General features: G+C 41.1%; 1 protein-coding gene across 1 annotated transcript in view; it reads left to right on the top strand.

Annotated features, from left to right (window-relative positions):
* LIG3 (DNA ligase 3) overlaps positions 1 to 19,279 on the top strand; it is a 1,243,614-nt gene that overhangs the window by 177,983 nt on the left and 1,046,352 nt on the right. The window contains exon 7 of the mRNA XM_044058542.1: positions 10,247 to 10,413. Coding sequence (XP_043914477.1) covers positions 10,247 to 10,413 — 167 coding nt within the window. The remainder of the gene's footprint in view (positions 1 to 10,246; positions 10,414 to 19,279) is intronic.

Here is a 19,279-nt window from a genome sequence, read left to right on the forward strand (position 1 = left end):
ACCTGACACATAATGCCCTACCCCACTTCTAATAGTAAATCAGAGAATAAAATGTAGTTAGTCTTAATACATACTTATTTTAATGTATGTGTCTGTAGGGTTTCCTATCAGAATCTCAAAATTTAAAACAAAATCCATTCGGAACCTCGAACGGAAATGCCGAATCCAAAATATCACTTAGGTGAAATGTCAAATCTGCTGAATTCATTCAGCAGATACAACATTTTCACCGAATAGTGAACGTGATGTCTGTATAAGAGCTCAGATATGTAGACCTCTTACACTTCACATCATGTTTTTACAGGGGGGCAAGCCCCCCTGCACCTCCCTGTGGGTTGCTGTGCCCTGCACACCCCCTGCTAACTATGTATTCCAACTCCGAGATTGCACTACAGTGAGGACAGGGATGAATGTCCCAATCGGCACTGTACTGCGATCTCTAGTCATTAGACCGAGTGCGTAATAGTGGATGCACAGTGGTATTCACCAATATGACCCATCGAGCATGTAATGATCGGCCACACTGCAATCCGACATATGCTTTCTGATATCCCATCTGCAGAGAATCTGCTTTCGAGATTTTGATAGAAAACCGTCTGTGTTACCAGTCCCCGTAAGTAAATTGCCATTCACTTTACACAGACAGATAATGTGCAAAGTTTTGTACTTATTATGCTGCTGATCTGTATATATTCAAAAAGTCTTTTTGCTCTTCTGAAACTGCTTGGGGTACATAGAAATGATTGTATAGAAAGTAGTTCCCTTCCTATTGTCCAGTACTCCAGTACAACCTCCTTTTTGGATCTAACCATCTTCTCAAGTTTTAAGATCCATATTGTCTCAAAAGGTTCTCTGTGATGGTGGCCAGTAAACCATCTCTCTGTGTGTCAAGTAATTCCAGACACAATTGTATTACTATTAATTCTCCTTGCTTATGATTTCATACTACTCACATTTAAATAAATAATAATCTGATGTTGTCAATCTTCACTCATTCCTTACTGGAACCGAGTCGGCCATTATAACAAGCTCGCGCCAGCCAAAAAAACTCTTGAGCTAAGCTTACCAATAGTGCCCCTCTTTCTAGCACCTCAGATCTCATTTGTCACGTATACTTCAAGACGTGTCAAGCCAGCTCTCAAGCTAAGTCATTTAAAAAAATTTATATTTCAAATTTTTCTCTTGGTTACTTGCAGAATTTCTTTCCTCTTGTAGTCGTTTAGTGTTTGCTTACCCTTTGAAGCCCTTTTATCCTTTCTTTACCAAGTTTTGTGGTATTCGTTGTACCATTGCTGGTACAGGCCTCCATTTACCTCTGAGGTAATTCCCGATACCATTGCTGGTATTTCTCCTCTCCCCCCATCCCCTTTCTTTTCCCTTTGGGTATTTCTTGCCTTACCTTTGGTGTTAGACAAAAAAAATAAATAAATCCTTCTTTCTTCAAAGTGTGTATTTTACTGCTTGTGCTGGTTGTACGGTTATCGGACTGTTTACTCTAATTTTTCAGGATGGCTGATAAAAAAGGAACAACGGGGTTCAAACAGTGTGATAAGTGCAGTAGAAAAATACAGAACTCAGACAGTCATTTGTCTTGTGTTTATTGTCTCGGAGTACAGCACTTGAAAGTTGAACCGCCATGAGATGTATGTAAGGGTTTTAGCGCTCGAACGTTGACTGAGAGAAAAAAATAAACTGATTCTTAAGGGTCTTCTAAAAACTCCTTTCCCGGAGGCTATTTCTGAGACCGAGGGCTCACCCCTTCCTAAAAAGAAACACAAGAAAAGAAGCCATTCTGTTCCATCATTTCCACACATAAATTCTAAATTCGTTCAGTCTTTGGAAACAAAAGCAAAATTACCTAAATTGACACTAGAAATTTCAGCACAGGCGCCTCAAATCCCTTCTACAGTGCCGTCCTTTATACCACAACCTCAACCACCAACTACGGTACCGTCCTCGTCAGTACCAGTGACTACGGTACTATCTCCTTGCTCAGTGCCACAAGCTTTCCCCACAGTACATCTTGCCAGTACGGAACTATCCATAGCTACAGTACAGACTCCCCCTCCAGCACCAAAAATAGTTTTGCCAACTCCGGTCACTGTCCCCACCCCTGTACATCATTCTGGTCCTTTGTCCATGATGGTGCCAAAAGGTGAGATATTGTCTCTGACCTGATACTCCCCGTCAGTGGATCCCTTTATTGGACAGCAGTGCAGCCCCTTTTTAGAATGCCCTGATTCCCCATCGGGGATGTCGACCCGCTCCTCCAGGAGCCTTTCGGAGTTCGATGTAGTGAAACTTGTGGATTAGCTATTGGCGGTCAGAGGTTTTCCAACTCCTTCCAAATGCTACCTCCCACAAGGAGCCGAGGAATTTTCTCCACAGACTCCGACATATATTCCTCCTTTGACCTCTTTGGAGGTATTGGAGTCCTTGACACTGATGCCTATTTCTGTACTGGCTTCTTTGGTTCCATTGGTAGACCTTACCATGGCTCTGGAGCCCACCCTGTGGACATTGACTCGCTCAGAGCCTAGCTATCCTCAGGATCATGACTGGGCTGTCGGCACCGTGACCCCCTAGTATGGCACCATCTACTATGACTCCGGATGTGTTGGTGGCACCAAGTCATCCTGTGGCTCCATCCCTGGGAGTGGGTTCATAGGAGTGGGGTGTGACCCCCGGTCCCGAGGTTGTCTTTCTCGATTCCGGGCTCCCACCCCCCCTTCAGGTGGGCCAGCTTCTCAGGTGATGGAAAGGGCACTTGCCTCTGCAGGCTCACAGCTGGTTCCTTCAGCACTGGAGACCCATATATATCTCTCCTCTGAACCGCAGCTGACACAGTCTACTACCCTAGGACATCGAGCACGGGAGCCTCAAGATACACTTCCACAAGGGACCCACTCTTCAGAGTCCTCTTCTGATATCCCTGCTGAGGAGGGACCATGTAAGAGATCATGCAAGAGGAAGCACGTGGATTCCCCTGAGGAATCCCTTACCGAAGATACAGACTACGATAAAGGGGAAGGGTCCCCACAGTTATCCCCCTGAGGATGTCTCTTTTGGAGACCTACTGGAAATTTTAAAGCAGCGGGGAGACTGGAAGTCCACCAACCCTTCCTCTGAGGAGTCCGTATTCTTGCAGAGTTTACATGCTCGATCCTCTACTTCTTGGGTGACCCTGCCTGCAGATGTCCTAGCTCAGCTCATCATGCAGCATCCTTGGAAGAATCCTGACACCGTTGAATCTATCTCCTGAAGACCAGACAGAATTCTTTCTCCACCAGAGGACAACCCACACTGGTCCAAAGACCTACCAGTAGATGCTGTGGTGGTGGCGGTGGCCACTAAGAAAGAGCTCGCCGAGGAGAGCCCTACTATCCATCCCCCAAGCAGGGAGTCTCGGGTGATAGACAGCTTAGGGAAGCGGGTGTATTCTTCATCGACCTTTGCCATTCAGTCCTTGAATTACTTGGCACATTTTACCCGGCTCCAGAGAGACCTAATCTCAGAACTCCCAGGAACCTTAGCAGGAGCAGTTTCTGGAGGTATGAGACAAAGTTGCCTCACAGCTTGCCACCATGGAATCTATATCTATATCTAACTCGTCAATGCGGTTGATTTCTCATACTACCGATGGGATGGATAGAGCAACGGGTACAGGCGTCGTCATGAGATGTCACACCTGGATGTGTCTATGTGATTTTGCAGACCCTTTTAAGTCTTCCTTTCTCAAAACTCCCATGGAAGCCTCTTCTCTTTTTGGCCCAAAAGTAAAAGACACTTTGGCCAGGTGTGAAAAGGATGGTAGTACCTTGTCTGCCTTGGGCGTGCATTTTTCCACCCCCCCCCCCCAATGATCCTATTCTAGGAATCGGAGGAGTGGAAAGATGTGGTACAAGAAATCTCAGAGTCCTTTCTGTGACACACGTGGCGAGTTTACTCCCTGGGGCGAAGGGGGGAAACTAATCTGGAAGACAACCCTACAGAGGCAGAGGGGTGTCTTCATAATCAGGGATCTAGAGATTGATTCTCTAGACAGCCCAATCGGTGATCCTGAAGAGTGGCCCGATTTCTCTGTACCTCCTTGCCCAGCAAGTGATAACCATAGATATTTGGGTGCAGATGATCATTACCAGAGATCATCACATACCCTTCAGTGTTTACCCAAGGCTGATAAGGCATATTCCCGGCATTCCACCCAGTCAAAGTGAAGCAGCAGCTCAAGAAATACAAAAGCTATTCTTGAAGAGAGTCGTCCAAGCAGTCCAACCATACCACATAGGATGCAGATTTTACTCAAGGTTCTTTTTAGTGCCAAAAAAGACGGGACTGGAAGCCAATCTTGGACCTCAGCATTCTAAACAAGTTTGTCAGACAAACAAAATTCTGGATGGTCATGGTTCAGTCTATCTTACCATTTCTAGAGAAAGACGATTGGATGTGCTCGATAGATCTTCAGGATGCGTATTACCACATAAAAATGGACAAACACTCTTTGGTCTTTCTATGGCCCCCAGAGTGTTCACCAAATGCACGGCAGTGGTAACAGCTCACTTGAGATTGCAAGGGTTCCAGGTGTTTCCGTATTTAGACGATTGGCTCCTTACCACCCCCACCAAACATCTACTGGTTACAGCCTTACATTACACCCTAAAGCTAGCAAAACCCTTAGGGATCTCACTAAACAGAGAGAAATGGAAGTTGACTCCCTCTCAAAATCTGGAATTCATAGGGGCAGTTTTCAATACCCAATCTTGCCTAATCTCAACTCTGAGTGATACTTTGACAGGACAAAGTCCCAGTTCAAGCAGTCCTTCAAATACTAGGATCTATGGCAGCATCGATTACAATAGTTATCCTGGCAAGACTGCACATGAGGCTTCTACAGTGGCTTTTACTAATGCAGTGGTCTCCCTTGACTCATCCAATGTCCTTTCAGATCCGCATAACAAATTGATGCAGACAAGACTTATTTTTGTGGATGAATCCAGAAAAAGACCTATGGAGTCATTCTTTCCTCCCCTCTCAGCCCAAGGCCATAGTGACCATGGAAGCTTCCTTAATGGGGTGGGAGGGCATTTCCAGGGGAAGATGGTCCAAAGCATTTGGTCATCCATGGAGGCCAACTTGCATATCAATGTCCTAGAACGGAAGGCAGTGCTTCTGGCATTGCATGTATTCCAATCGGTCCTTCCTTTAGGGACAATTGCTATCCAGTCCAACAACATGTGCATAGTCTGGTATATCAACAAACAAGGGTGAACCAAGTCCTACCCATTGTGCTGGGAGGTCATGAGAATTTGGCAATGGGCGATAGCTTCCAACCGCTTTCTGATAGCAATGCACATTCCCAGAGAGTTCCAGCATAATTGCAGACAAACTGAGCAGATGCATTCTCCTGCCTGACAAGTGGTCCCTCAACCCTGTCATAGCAGTGAAGGTCTTCAGTCGCTGGGGCCAGCCTTGCGGCCATCTGTTCGCATCCCCCACAAACCACAAATGCAGCAGGTACTTTGCCCTAGATTGACCCATGGGACTTCTTTATGCCTTCCCTCCACTTCCTCTGGTCCTGCAATTTCTAAAGAAAGACCTTTGGTTGAGAAGCAGAGTAATCCTCATTGCATCCTATTGATCCCGACAAGTTTAGTTTCCTTTCTTTTGGCTTCACCTAGTGCACCAACCATGGATTCTGGATCCAAGTCTGGAATTGCTGTTGCACCCCCCCCAAGGGTTGATTCATCCAAACATATCGAGTCTCAGGCTGACAGCTTGGTTCCTCCACTTCCAGTAATTGCCAGGCAAAATAATCTGTCCTCCCTTGTACATAACATTCTTCTGGCTTCCCATAATCCATCCACCAGGAAACTTTATCTCAACAAGTGGAAAAGGTTTGTAATTTGGTCTCGAGAGAAGGAAATAGACCCCCTTTCAGCTTCGCTAACTTCTGTACTGTGAACTACTTATCGAATCTACTCCATTCAGGAGTGGCAGCTTCTACTATTCGAGTTCACCTGGCTGCTATCTCTATCTTCCACAGTGGTTTCCAGGACTCTTCCTTGATTTCTCACTGTCTCTGTAAAGTCTTCTTGAAAGGTGTCACACACATTAGACCACCCTTCAAAGACTTCAAAGAGCCAATCGAACCTTGGAATTTGACACTAGTTCTACAATCTTTGACTCGTCCCCCTTTCGAACCAGCTGCCACTTGCAATGTAAAATTTTTATCCTGGAAAACATTATTCTTGGTAGCTATTACCTCAGCAAGGCGAATATCTGAGTTACAGACCTTGTGTATAAAACTTCCTTGCATGGATTTCCATAAAGACAAGAGTATCACTATGGACTAATCCACCTTCTTACCCAAGGTTATTTTGGATTTGACCATTAGTCAAACAATTGACCTGCCAGTCTTTTTCTAACAGGGGAGAATACTCCCTGCATTTACTTGATGTACATAGACAATTGAGATTCTACTTGGACAAGACTAAATCACTACGAAAATCTGACCAATTATTCTTATCCTTCTCAGGACCAAAATTGGGAAAATCTGTTTCCAAAGTGACTCTTTCTAAATGGTTGGGAGATTGCATTTCCTTTATCTACCAACAAAACAAAGCTCTTCTACCAACTAAGGTCAAACTGCATACAACCACGTTAATTGTGTTATCTGTCACCTGTCATGCAAGAGCTTCTATGCATGACATTTGTGCAGCAGCATGGGCTACCTCTCATCCCTTTATCACTCATTACAAATTGAATTTAGTTTCCAGGGGGAGAGCCTCCTTTGGTTCAATGGTGCTCAGGAATATCCTTCCATAGGGCCTCCCAGGGAATAAAGTAGCTAGGGACTCTGTCCCATCAGAAAGGAATGAATGAAGATTAACATCATCAGATAAAGAAGTTATGCTCTTACCATAATGTTCCATCTTTGTTGCTGATCTTCATTTATTACATCCCACCTGCCACCCCCTCCCTCTGAAATCAGACTCCTGGAGGTTCGGATTTGGTCCTACCTTATGATAGGGAAGTTGATCAGATAAAGCCACCACTTTCTCTCTTCTTTTCTTACGGGCAAACTTGATCTGAGGTGATAGAGAGAGGGGCACTGTGGGTAAGCTTAGCTTGAGAGTTTTTTGGCTGGCACGAACTTGTTATAATGTCTGACTTGGTTCCGAGGATGGAACCGGTACCCATCAGTAATGAATGAATGAAGATCAACAACACAGATGGAATGTTATGGTAAGAACATAACTTCTTTTTATCCATAATCTTTGTCAGATCATTGTGATAGTAGAATGTATTTCCAGTACGTTTCTTTCTGGTCCTAAAACTTTTTGTTTGGAATATCAGTCCCTCTCCCAGATCCTGCCATCTTCTACAGCTGTTTGTTTCCAAAATGTATTTTATTATCATTTGTACAGTATTTCATTTCGTCATTTATACAGTATTTCATTTCGTGGTGGTATAGGAGCCCCTTGTAAAATGTCAATTTACATCATTAACAGAATAATGAAACACCGCACAACACCATGCATTTTTCCCTCCCAGTCTGCTACTGTACTCTGTAACTGTATTTACAGGAACACGGTATCTCCATTGTTCCAAAGCTATATGCCATGCATCCATCTGTAACATTTTATTATATTTTACAGTATCTAAAATTAGTTCTGGAGGAGGAAGAGGAGAGCAGTAGCATCTTTCATATTCTTTACACTTGCATTTCTGCACTGCTAGTTCATCTGTTTTTGCTACCCTTAACAGTTAAACCAGAAGTGGCCAGTACCATTTTTGGAACAAAGCAATGCTACAAATGGATTTGCCATGTCCTCTCTTCCCTCAAATTTCACATTATCTTTTATTGCAGGCAGTAATTAAATGATGTGGATGCCCAAAAATAACAAACGACTTTTGACCTGAAAATTATACCCAAAAGCAATGCAGATGCATTGCATTATTTAAATGAGACAGTGGTGATTTTTTTATACTGTTAAATCTACGAGTACTTCACAAATAGCAGTCCACTAATCTCCAGAGACAGTAGTTCAATAGTTTTATGTGTATTATAATGTGAAAATTCAGTAATGTCAGTCTCATCAAAAACGTATTCTAAACTGCAAAAAAAAAAGGGGGGGGGGGCAAAAAACATTTTCCCCATTAATAAACTCTGATTGTACAGAATGTAATCCTTCCCTGGACTCAGAGTCTGTGGCAGAATTGAACTGGTTATGACTACAGTTTATCTGTTGAGTGTAAGAATATCAACGTCAAAAGACTGCCAGACTTCAACAAACTAATTAGTTGCAAAATCGACAGATAATGCACAGGTAACCCTTTTAGAGTCATTCTGTTCACTCCTGCCTTCCTCCTCCTACCCGCAGTGCAGGAGTAAGGGACATTCCCCGCTGCACTGGACAAATTACCTATAGTTAGAATGAGTGCCACCTTAGGCCTTCTCTGTAAATAGGCTATCCCTAGTGGCACTAGCTTTATCAAGAAAAGTGATACAATTGTACAGCCACTTGCAAAAAAAATTTGCAGACATTTAACAAAAATATGCAAATAATTATTGACCTTTTTTTTGTAATTCATTAAGGATTGTATTCTGGGCTTTTCCTCTGTGTATTCTCAGTTTTCCAACAGTCCTACTAGATTATTCTGTTATGAAACAGTTTTGTTTGCTTTTTCCATGTCTTTTTTATGATTCCTAACAAAGTTCTGTAAAGGTGTGTTTTCCATACCTTCTAAAATGTATCCATTTTCTTGCATTCCGTATACTCCATCTTTTCCTTCACCCTTTTCTGGGGCCTAACAGGTCATGCACATAAGAGCCTAGGGCCTGTAAATTTTATTTCAAGTTGTATTCATACTGCTGTTGAAAAAAGGCCACAAACGGTAGAAAAATCTTCTGTTAATGAGCATTTTGCATGTAAAAGTCCTTAACATTTTGAAAAAAAGTCAGCATTCTGTAACGCTTTTGACATGGCATGCTTTGTTTAGTCATGTCTGCTGCATTTGGGGGATGGTCTGATCACCTAGCTTTTGCATAGTATGAAGGGTCTGAAGTAGAAACCCAGCTAGGCATAACTTAAATATGTCCTTTTTTGTAAAGACATTGAAAATATAATAATATATTCATACCTTTATAATATTATCCTGATCTATATTATTTTTGTTCTTTTGTTCGTAATCGTAGAGTACTCATTTAAGTGCAGCTTCAGCAGAGATTTATGTGTAGAGAGGTTTACACAAAGGGGAATTATAAAAAGTTTTGTGACATTATTCCATCTTTAGTGTTTTCAACATGTGTACTTGTATGCCCCTTACAAATAAGTATTATGCATATCACAATATGCATTTCATCCCTTGGGTAGCTCCTTCATTGTCCACCTGCATTGCAGAAGTTATACCTCCCAGTGAAATGTCATCACTGTCAATCATTGTTATGCTATCAAGTCTTCTGCCCAATATGTGTCTATTTTTTGTAGTCAAAATTCCCCCAGCTCTTCCACATTAGCTTTGTATTTAGCCCCTGAATTATGTGGTGTCTGTTGTCTGTGTTCTGCTCTTTGTACTTCTAAAACTTTCTGCACCTTACATTTCTGTATTGTTCCCAACATTTTCAGTTTGCCCCTCAAGATAAGACCTTGTTTTAACATAATCTTCCTTTATCTACATCACACTCCATCGCCTGATGTCTCCTTCAAAAATGTAATGTTCAGCTGTTTTTTTTCCTAGTACAGAAACATGAATGTATATATTTCTGTCTCCCACTTCTCGTATTTCATACGCTACTTGAATGTTGTTCATTTTTTTGTTTTTTGCTTTTAATGCTTTACCTTCCCTGTGGTTTGCTTCCCCCATTTTACTCTGTTCTGTATACTCCAGCTTATGTCTGTCCAGTAGATTCCTACCCCAATTTCCCCAGTAACTTCTGAACCCTCATTTATCCCTTTTTGCCAATTTGGGATTCTTGTAATTCTTCTAGTAAGCTGCCTTTTATTTCACTCGTCTGGCAAGGTCCTGGTTCATCCAAACTGATTTGTTTAACAGGTGTTTTGTAAGCAGTTCTTAGCCCAGTATTCTATAAATATAATGCACACTATTTAATTCAGTCCGGTAAATAAATATTTGACCAGTGAAAAGAGGTACATAGACATTTTATGAAACTATATTGCACTTAAATGTGCATCTTATTGAAAAGTGGGAATTGCCTATTTTTGTATTTATTTCTTTTAAACAGGGTGATGTCTCTGAGACTGTGCGAATATTTTTTGAAGATAGTAAATCTTTTCCACCAGCTGGGAAAAGCACTTTAACAATCCAAGAGGTAGACTCCTTTTTAGCACGACTGTCAAAACTGACCAAGGAAGAAGACCAGCTGCAGGAACTGCAGAGTATTGCTCGGAGGTAAGGCCACTTCTGACAGGTATGTAATGCATTTTATTGTATGGGTTGGGAGAGGAGATGAAAAAGATGAAGTCAAAGTCATATATTAGACTAGTAGTTAACTGCCCAACATGGTTTTCTAACTGGTTTTCACTCTCATGGCTGCCAGTCTTCAAGCCTTTTCACAGTCGGACAGGTATTTGTTCCCTTACCATGGAATTTCACCTGGGATTAGGGCAAGAACTGTCTGCAGAGGGCCATCATTCAGGCAAATGTGAGGGTACTTTGTGCCTCTGCCTTTGCCCCAACTCTCTGATTGCTCGCCATGAAGATAAGCTCCTTTCACCACAGCTAGGTGTGTCTGAGTACCACGTTAGGCTGGAGCCCTTAGGAAACCTGATGACTGTGTACAAGAAGCTCATTAGTCAAGTGAGTCCAAGTTATCCCAAAGATTTGGACTTTAAGGTAACCTTATCCTTGTTTCTAAGCCATGTAAATTCAACCCATGTATATTGATGTCATTTTGTATCAGTTTGCTTAGAGGTTTAATAGCTTGTAGGGATAAAGCCAGGGGGTAATGAGTACCCTTGATTTATGCCCTGAACAGCCCAGTGGGAGGAAAAAGTTTTGTATTAATAAGTACAAATGCCCATGGGAAATTGTATATTGCCTGATTCAAGAAAACCAGAAAAACTACTGTCCAGGAAAAAAGCTTGATTGAAATTGCTACACCCAGTTATTACATTGTCTTGTGTACCGAGAGATGTAAAGTCATAAAATACCAGGATTTGCAACCAGAAATAAGAGCAGTGTGGAAGAAAGATAACAGACAGTTCTGATAGTAGCAGGAGTAACAGAAGTAATTAAAAAAGAATTTACAGTCATACGTAAATATGCTACAGATTCATATAACTTTGTGTGAACTACAGAGAGAAGCAATTCTAGGCACATTATGGATCCTGAGAAGAGCACTTGTGGCTAAAGTCATACACTAAACAATACTAAGTTCATTAGGAATGGGGCCGATTCCTTCCACCGTTTTAGAAACCCAAAACACTTGGAGAAATTAAACTGATCTGAACTGCTAAATTAAAGTATGACAGAAGCCCAAAATTTTCAAGAACTAGCCACAGATGGTGCCAACAGACGGAAATGAAAGCCTGTTCAGAATCTACAAGTAGTACTTCAACCAGTTCTGTCCTACTAAGGCCATTCATGTAGTCCAGCGGTAAGCAGAGGTGATCGGTGTTTCACCTCCCTGGGATGCATCCTGCCTGACTGCTATAGGTAATTGAGAACAGAATCTTTTGTACCCTCTTCCTCAGAATTCCTGGATAGAATGTAGTTTCTAGTCTTTTGGTGCTCCTTGCCAGAACTTAGCTTTCTTGTTATACTTAAATGCTTAATATATACTGTAATTGTTCAGGTGCTATACTGTCACTTAATACCAAAAATAGCTCTCTGCGTTCATTGGGAGATGGGGGGGGGGTCTTCCCTCTGGGGAGGATATTGATTGCCCTTTTGACCTCATAAGACCTCTTGAGCTCTTGGAGGAAGAAATCTGAGAAAACCTAAAATAATGAGGGGATAGAGGTGCAAAAATAGGGATAGATTTTAAATACTGCTCTTCAAAACTTAGAAAGTTAATAAAATAACAGGATTTGTGTTAGCATGCATTTTCTGAAAGATATAAAATTTGAAACTCAGATGTATGTCATTACTTAGTGACTTCAGTCCTCAGTGGTTTGGCAGAATACCACACATTTTATGAGGAACAGACCAAAAATATGAGACAAAAACCTGGATATTCTGTGAATTTCTGGACAGTTGAGAGGCATGAACCTCATTTAGTACAAATTTGTATTCTAGTAGCACCATTAGGTTTTGTTTTCCTTGGGTTTCTACCTTTGCCTTCTTAAGGAACTTCCTTATTGTAGATTCCCATAAGCCATCTATCTGGATGGTCATAGTATAATAAAGATTTTCATAGAATTTGGCAAACTCCATATTATTATCTGTGCTACTTGTTTGTGTTAAGTTGGTTGATTTATGTTTGAAATCATGGTTTGCCTTTCTCTTATTTTTTTCTGTACACTAGTAGCGTTTGGGTTTGCTCTCCTGCACTCTTATTCTCTTTGCTTCCTATTCCTGGTATATTTTGAGTCATTTTTAGTTTTGTACCCACACCATTTGTTTTTGCTTATATCACCTTACTATTGCTTTGGCTTTAAAATTCCTGGCTTTATTTAACTTCCACAGTGTGCTGTAACTTGTGCTTCTGTATCCTTAATTTCATTGCCTTTCCTTCTTTCCTTCTCAGTAGTTTTACCGTTGCTCACCTGCACACGTTTTGCATTACTTATATTTCTGCCAGACAACTTCCATCTGGATTCCTAGGTATGAAGTCTTCCAGCCGTTTCATTCTTTGGGCTAGAGCTTCACTTCTCAAAACTACTGGGTGCGTGGCCAGGGACTAAGGGTCTTATCCTCTTTGAGGATTCATTCTTGTAAGTGCTGCCTTGTGATGTGCTAAGAGAGGCTTTATGAAGTCTACTGCCAGTGCTTCCAGCAACATGCTGTTAGATAGCAGCCAGTAATCAAAGCATTTGACAGTGTGTAATGTGGGTGTAATAAATGTGAATTATACAGGCAACAGATGTCCACAAGGCTGAGCATTTTAATTCCTATGTTTAATGTTTTTTTAAGTTTGAATGTCTTTTTTTTAATTATAGGGGTCTTCCAGTATCTGTTACAGTGTAGAGTAACATTGACATCCCTTGCAGTACTAATCAGAGTATCCTCCTTGGCTAGTTCTTCAATCTGACCTAATATCTGAGAAAAGAACTACGGGCTGTCATAGTTGGCACCATATGCATTATAGTTAATTTATTGCCCTGTGTTTGAATTTTTCTTTATCCACTTCCCAACTCAGTTAGTAATCTTTATTTTATTTTCCATCCTAGATTGTTTTCAACTAAAATGGTAATACCACACTAGGAAGCTTTGTCCAAACTAAAGACAGTCTTTCCTTTCCACCTAGTTTTCAATGTTCTGGCAATGCTTCCTAGCAATTTTACATTTCTTGCTTTATGAGGTTTAATTGCTATTAACCATTTTTTAATCACTGAACATTTGGTAAGGAAGTTTTAAGTCTCTTAACGCTCAAGGAAATGCACAAATCAATTTAACTTTTACTGTGCTAGTAAATGTTGCTAAATTGAATGCAGTACAAGCTGAGTAGTACTGTGTTGGCTTGTTGCTAATCACTGTGAAGCTCACAAAGTGCTAGTGCTTGAAGCAGCAAAACTCAAGACAACAAACGCAGTAGCCTTGCCCTTGAAAGTTGCAGTTTATGTTCATAAGCATTACTTTTGTCAGACGTCATTTTTACCTTCCTTTTGTTATTAACCGCTTTTAGATTTATTTTCACCAGCCTTTGTACATTTTCAATCCCTTTGGCTTCATTGAAAGTGTATTTCCTTCTGATCTTCCTTTATTTAACTGTTAGTCTCGGAGGGTGGTTATGGTATATAGTCCAATTTGTCAGACCCCCCCCCTTTGAATTAGGATCCCATACCTGTTAGAGGTTGGGATATCTTTGCTGAGCAGTTGTCGTGATAGAAGTTTTGTGGGCCAGTGTCTGTAGAGTGCTCTACTTTCTGCCGTTGCTTCTGCACTGAGGGGCTCAAGGCATGTGGCATGGCCAATGGAGAAGGAACCACTGCACATTTAAATGGGACTGTGATTCTTTTTGACTTCTCGACATAGCTCCTGTTATTGCTAGCCTGCCACTTCATCCTAGTTGTTGTTTTTTGTTTTTAATAACTTTATTTGTTCATTATATTGTTAATTTGTAAACTTGCGTACATTAATATCAATAAATAAAATCACAATAGCATTTTCCATTATTGTATACTTGCATTATACATATAGTTTCCATCATGGCGATCTTCTTTCACTCTTGTGCAGTAGAACTTACTCATATACTTTTCAGTTCCTACCAACCTTATTTTAGTAATCTGCTTGAGCATGATTTTGCGAATATTGTTCCCAAAGGCTGTAGCTATTTTTATGAAAATGACTTCCTCCATTTTTAAATGATCCCTTCTCTAAGTGCATTATTTCCTTTACATTATTCAGTAATTCATTTACAGCTGGTTTGGTCTTTAACATCCATCTTTTTGGCTGCTAGTAATATTAAATTTAAAGACCTTACTATGTCCTAGACTCCACCTCAATAGCTTCGTCTTCTTAGTTAACATAATACATTACCGCAACAAATATGTCAGGACATTTTGTAGGTTATCATTAAATTCACTCAACTCCACACAAGCTTAGAAAATGTGTTCTCATTTTCCTCTCTCATTTCCTTCACATCTCTACCATCTGCCCTCCATTTGACGGAACAATCCTCTGAGGTCTGCTGTGTTTGAAGTAGCTGTGTAAACATTTCCATGCAAGTGCCATAAAACTTCTGAACTTAGTAGCATAGCTAAGAGGCCTTACAAATGTCTTCCTATTCTTCTTTTGTAATTTCTCTTTCACCTCTTCGCTCCCAGTCTTTTATAAACTCTTCTGATTGTTTTTTATACTTACTATGTGATATTTTATATACCTCCCTAATTATCCCTTTCTTCATACTTACTATGTGATATTTTATATACCTCCCTAATTATCCCTTTCTTCATACTTACTATGTGATATTTTATATACCTCCCTAATTATCCCTTTCTTCATACTTACTATGTGATATTTTATATATCTCCTAATTATCCCTTTCTTCATACTTACTATGTGATATTTTATATACCTCCCTAATTATCCCTTTCTTCATACTTACTATGTGATATTTTATATACCTCCCTAATTATCCCTTTCTTCATACTTACTATGTGATATTTTATATACCTCCCTAATTATCCCTTTCTTCATACTTACTATGTGCTATTTTATATACCTCCTAATTATCCCTTTCTTCATACTTACTATGTGATATTTTATATACCTCCCTAATTATCCCTTTCTTCATACTTACTATGTGATATTTTATATACCTCCCTAATTATCCCTTTCTTCATACTTATTATGTGATATTTTATATACCTCCCTAATTATCCCTTTCTTCATACTTACTATGTGATATTTTATATACCTCCCTAATTATCCCTTTCTTCATACTTACTATGTGATATTTTATATACCTCCCTAATTAACCCTTTCTTCATACTTATTATGTGATATTTTATATACCTCCCTAATTAACTCTTTCTTCATAGCGTCTTCTATTTTTCATCTTGGTTGTTCTTGATCAGTTTGTTTCTCACTGGTTTTGTTTAGCAGGTTGGCTGTGAGGAGATCTGTGGCTATCACATGTACATTAAAACTTTTCTTCTTCTGACCTTTTCATTTAATTAACAGGGTCAATGGAGGCTTTAAAGAGGCTGAGCTACTGTTCTTGTAGTGCAAGGTTCTCTCTCTCATTTTTTTTTCTTTCTGTAGTCGCAGGGGCATACTCACAGGATGCCCTTTTATAGTGGCAGGGCAAAGTCCTGGAAAAGTCTTATTTAATGTCCTCTCATAAGAAAGGGCTTCCCCTGCCTGGCAATTTTCCATATTCTGTCCTTATCTTTACAATTTAGCAGCCGAAAAATGAGTTGTCTGGGTGGGCTGCCTTTGTGGGCAGGAAGGTGTAACAGACTGTGAACCCTTTATGTTATGATTGACTGTCTGAGAGAGGGGAGAGAGAGAGAGAGAGAGATGCAGGGCTTCCATCAGGCTCCTGTCTAAGAATTCACACAGTTAAACTTTCTGTGTTTCCAGTAGACCTGCTAATGTTATGTTGCCAGTCCTCTGATTCTTCATATTTTCTGGATTGTCCATTATTTTGAGGATACTGTATTGGTGGTCTATTACTTGGCCTGAGAAGTACTGGAATTTGGTAGGCACTCAGTGCTTGCTGTAAATTTATTTTCTTGCCTCACAAGTTTCAGTGTCTTGCTTGTGTGCCAAGTTTTCTTGTTTAATAGACACTGTTTCTACAAACACTTTTGCTAGGCACAGTTGTTTATCTTGTCACATGGGTCTTATGATCTAAGCTGCTCTTTTAGGCCACTGTTGTTGACCTAATGACTGTCATTTCTGTTATGGACTAATGCTGACAGATAAGTCAGTTATTGCCATCTTATACTACTCCTGTGAGAGCTGCTTTCAGAAATAATTAATTAGACATTGAAACTGAATTCTGACTGGAGGTCTGGGATTGTACTGCTCAATTCAGCAGTTTTGTTTTCGATGAGAGGACAAAAAAAAATTTTTGGCTTGGATCTATGAAGGGAAAGCAGCCTATATCGTGGTGTACTGTTTAGAAGTGTTGTAAACTTCTGGTCCGTGGTTCTTAATGGAAGTGTTTCAGATGCTCCACGTGTGTAATAGTCGCCAGTGATTTTACTGTATTTTCTCCTGGAAATTCTGCAGTTTCAGGCAGGTATCTTTCTATAATGGTATCAAATGTTAGAAAAGCTTATTCAGTAAAAACAAAGTTTGTTCAAACTGTTGCCCTTCTCCCACCCAAAAAAGTTAGCAACAAGGATACAGTTTGCTGTTATAAGAAGATGGATAGAGTTAAAAAGCCTCTCAAAGCCATCCCAGCCAGGGAATTCCTCAGAATCATAGGATTCATGGCCTTGACCATCCTCATAGTAACTCTGGCAACACTTCACATGAGAAAATTCCAGTGGTACTTGTGAACAATCTGGAAGCAACACCTACATCCCCTAGAGTTCATGATCCCCATGCTTCTATGCCTGGGCAGGGAACTAAAGTGGTGGATAACCCAGATTCAGTCAAATCCTGACCTGCCCTTATAACCAGTGCCCCCCAACCAGGATCTCTGTACAAATGCATCAGACACAGGTTGGGTTGCAACCTTAGGAGAATGGAGAGTGAGAAACGCATGGACCCTCACTCAACAAAAAGACCACATCAGTATCAAGAGAATGAAAGCCTAGATATTGGCTTTGATAATCCTCAAGGATCAGCTTCTACCAGACACTCTGAGGTGGTACATAGACAATACCACTGTGCTGTGGTACATCAACAAATTGGGGGAGCACGGTCCTCCCTCCTGTGTAGGCTGGCACTGCAGGCTTGGGAAATCGCCCTGGAAAAACAGATCCTCCTCCAAGCAGTATATATCCCTTCTGCAGACAATGTGATGGCAGACTCATTAAGCAGGACCATGATCCTGTCACACGTGTGAATGCTGAACAGGAACGTGTTTCTGAACCTAGTCCATCTATAGGGTATTCCAGATGTGGATCTCTTCGCCTTCCCCATGAACAGACAGCTCCCAACCTTCTGTTCCAAGGCACCACACCAGAAGCATGGAAGGTTGATGCTCTCTCAATCCCATGGAAGGGGGTATATGCTTATGCATCCCCCTTTCCTCTCATACAAAGAGTCCTACTGAAAATTCAGAAGGAATAGCTTCAAATCTTGCTGGTGACTCCCTATTGGCCAAGGCAGCATTGGGTTCCCCCTATTACATCATCTAGCCAAGGGCAATCACCACAAGTTACACCAATGAATTGGCCTGCTCACACAGGAGAAGGGAGCACTCTTGCACCCCCAACTGTCCACAATGAATCTTATGCTGTGGATGATAGGGCACTGATTCTCTTCAGACACCTATACATAGAGGACGTGCTTCAGGTTTTGCAGGAGGCCAGGAAGCCAAGTACCAGGAAATCTTACCTGTCTAAGTGGAAGAGATTTTCTGTATGGTGTCAGAAAAACAACTTACAGCCACTGACTGCAGAGTCCCCAGTGGTCTTCTCTTACTTGTGTGACTTAATGAAGTCTGGACTATCCTACTCCTCCATTAAAACCCATCTATCTGCCATCTCAGCATGCCTGACCCTGGTACCATCTTTGGCTTCAAGGTTAGAAGTCAAACTCTTTTTTGAAAGGGGCACTACATCTCAGGCCCCCAAGGAAGCCAATTTTGCCGACTTGGGATCTAAATTTTGTTCGAGAAAAATTAACTCTCCCACTCATTGAACCAGCCAAAAACTGCTCTCTCCAACACTGCACTTGAAAATCTATACTCTTGGTGGCCATCACTTCAGCCTGAAGGGTTTCGGAACTCCAGGCCCTTATGGCCTCTCCCCCTTCATTGTCTTCCACAAGGACAGAGTATGTTTACATTCTAAACCAACCTTCATGCCTAAAGTTGTCAATGAGCTGTCATTGAACCAGGCTGTCAACCTGCCGACCTTTTTCCCCTCTCCACAAAACCTGCCAGATAGGATACCTCACTCCTTAGATGTACACAGATAGCTCAGATATTATTTGACCAGGTCTGATGGGCTCTTCATCTCATACCACCCAAAAGCCCTGGGGCACCCTGTTTCCAAGCAAACCATATCCTCTTGGATATGTAAAACCATCTCTTTCTGTTACAGTCCATGGTAGGTCACTCACCTCTCCTGTGAAGGCACACTCCACTAGGGCAGTGTCCTCCTCCTCAGGGACATTTTTTAATGGTCTGGTCACAGTTGCTATTCTCAAAGCAGCTATATGGTCCTTTGTACACACTTTCACTAAGCACTACAAATTGGACATTGTCTCTAGAGCCAGAGCCATCCTTCATGGATTCCACCCTTTTCTTAGGACAGGAGCTGTTGCGCGCTCCCTGATGTTATGGATACAGCAGCATATGAATAGAAGGACATAGTATTGTGTAAGAACTTAACATAACCTTAAATGTCCTTCCCTTCTATATGCTGCTGTATAGTTTACCACCCAGCCTTCCCCCCTCACACTTGCCTGACTCCTGGAATACCCATTCCGTAGCTGCTGATTCCAGTGCATTCAGTTCTGAAGAAGG

This window comes from Protopterus annectens, chromosome 16.part0 (genome assembly GCF_019279795.1).
Source record: "Protopterus annectens isolate FY-2018-M chromosome 16.part0, PAN1.0, whole genome shotgun sequence".
Classification (NCBI taxonomy): Eukaryota; Metazoa; Chordata; order Ceratodontiformes; family Protopteridae; genus Protopterus; species Protopterus annectens.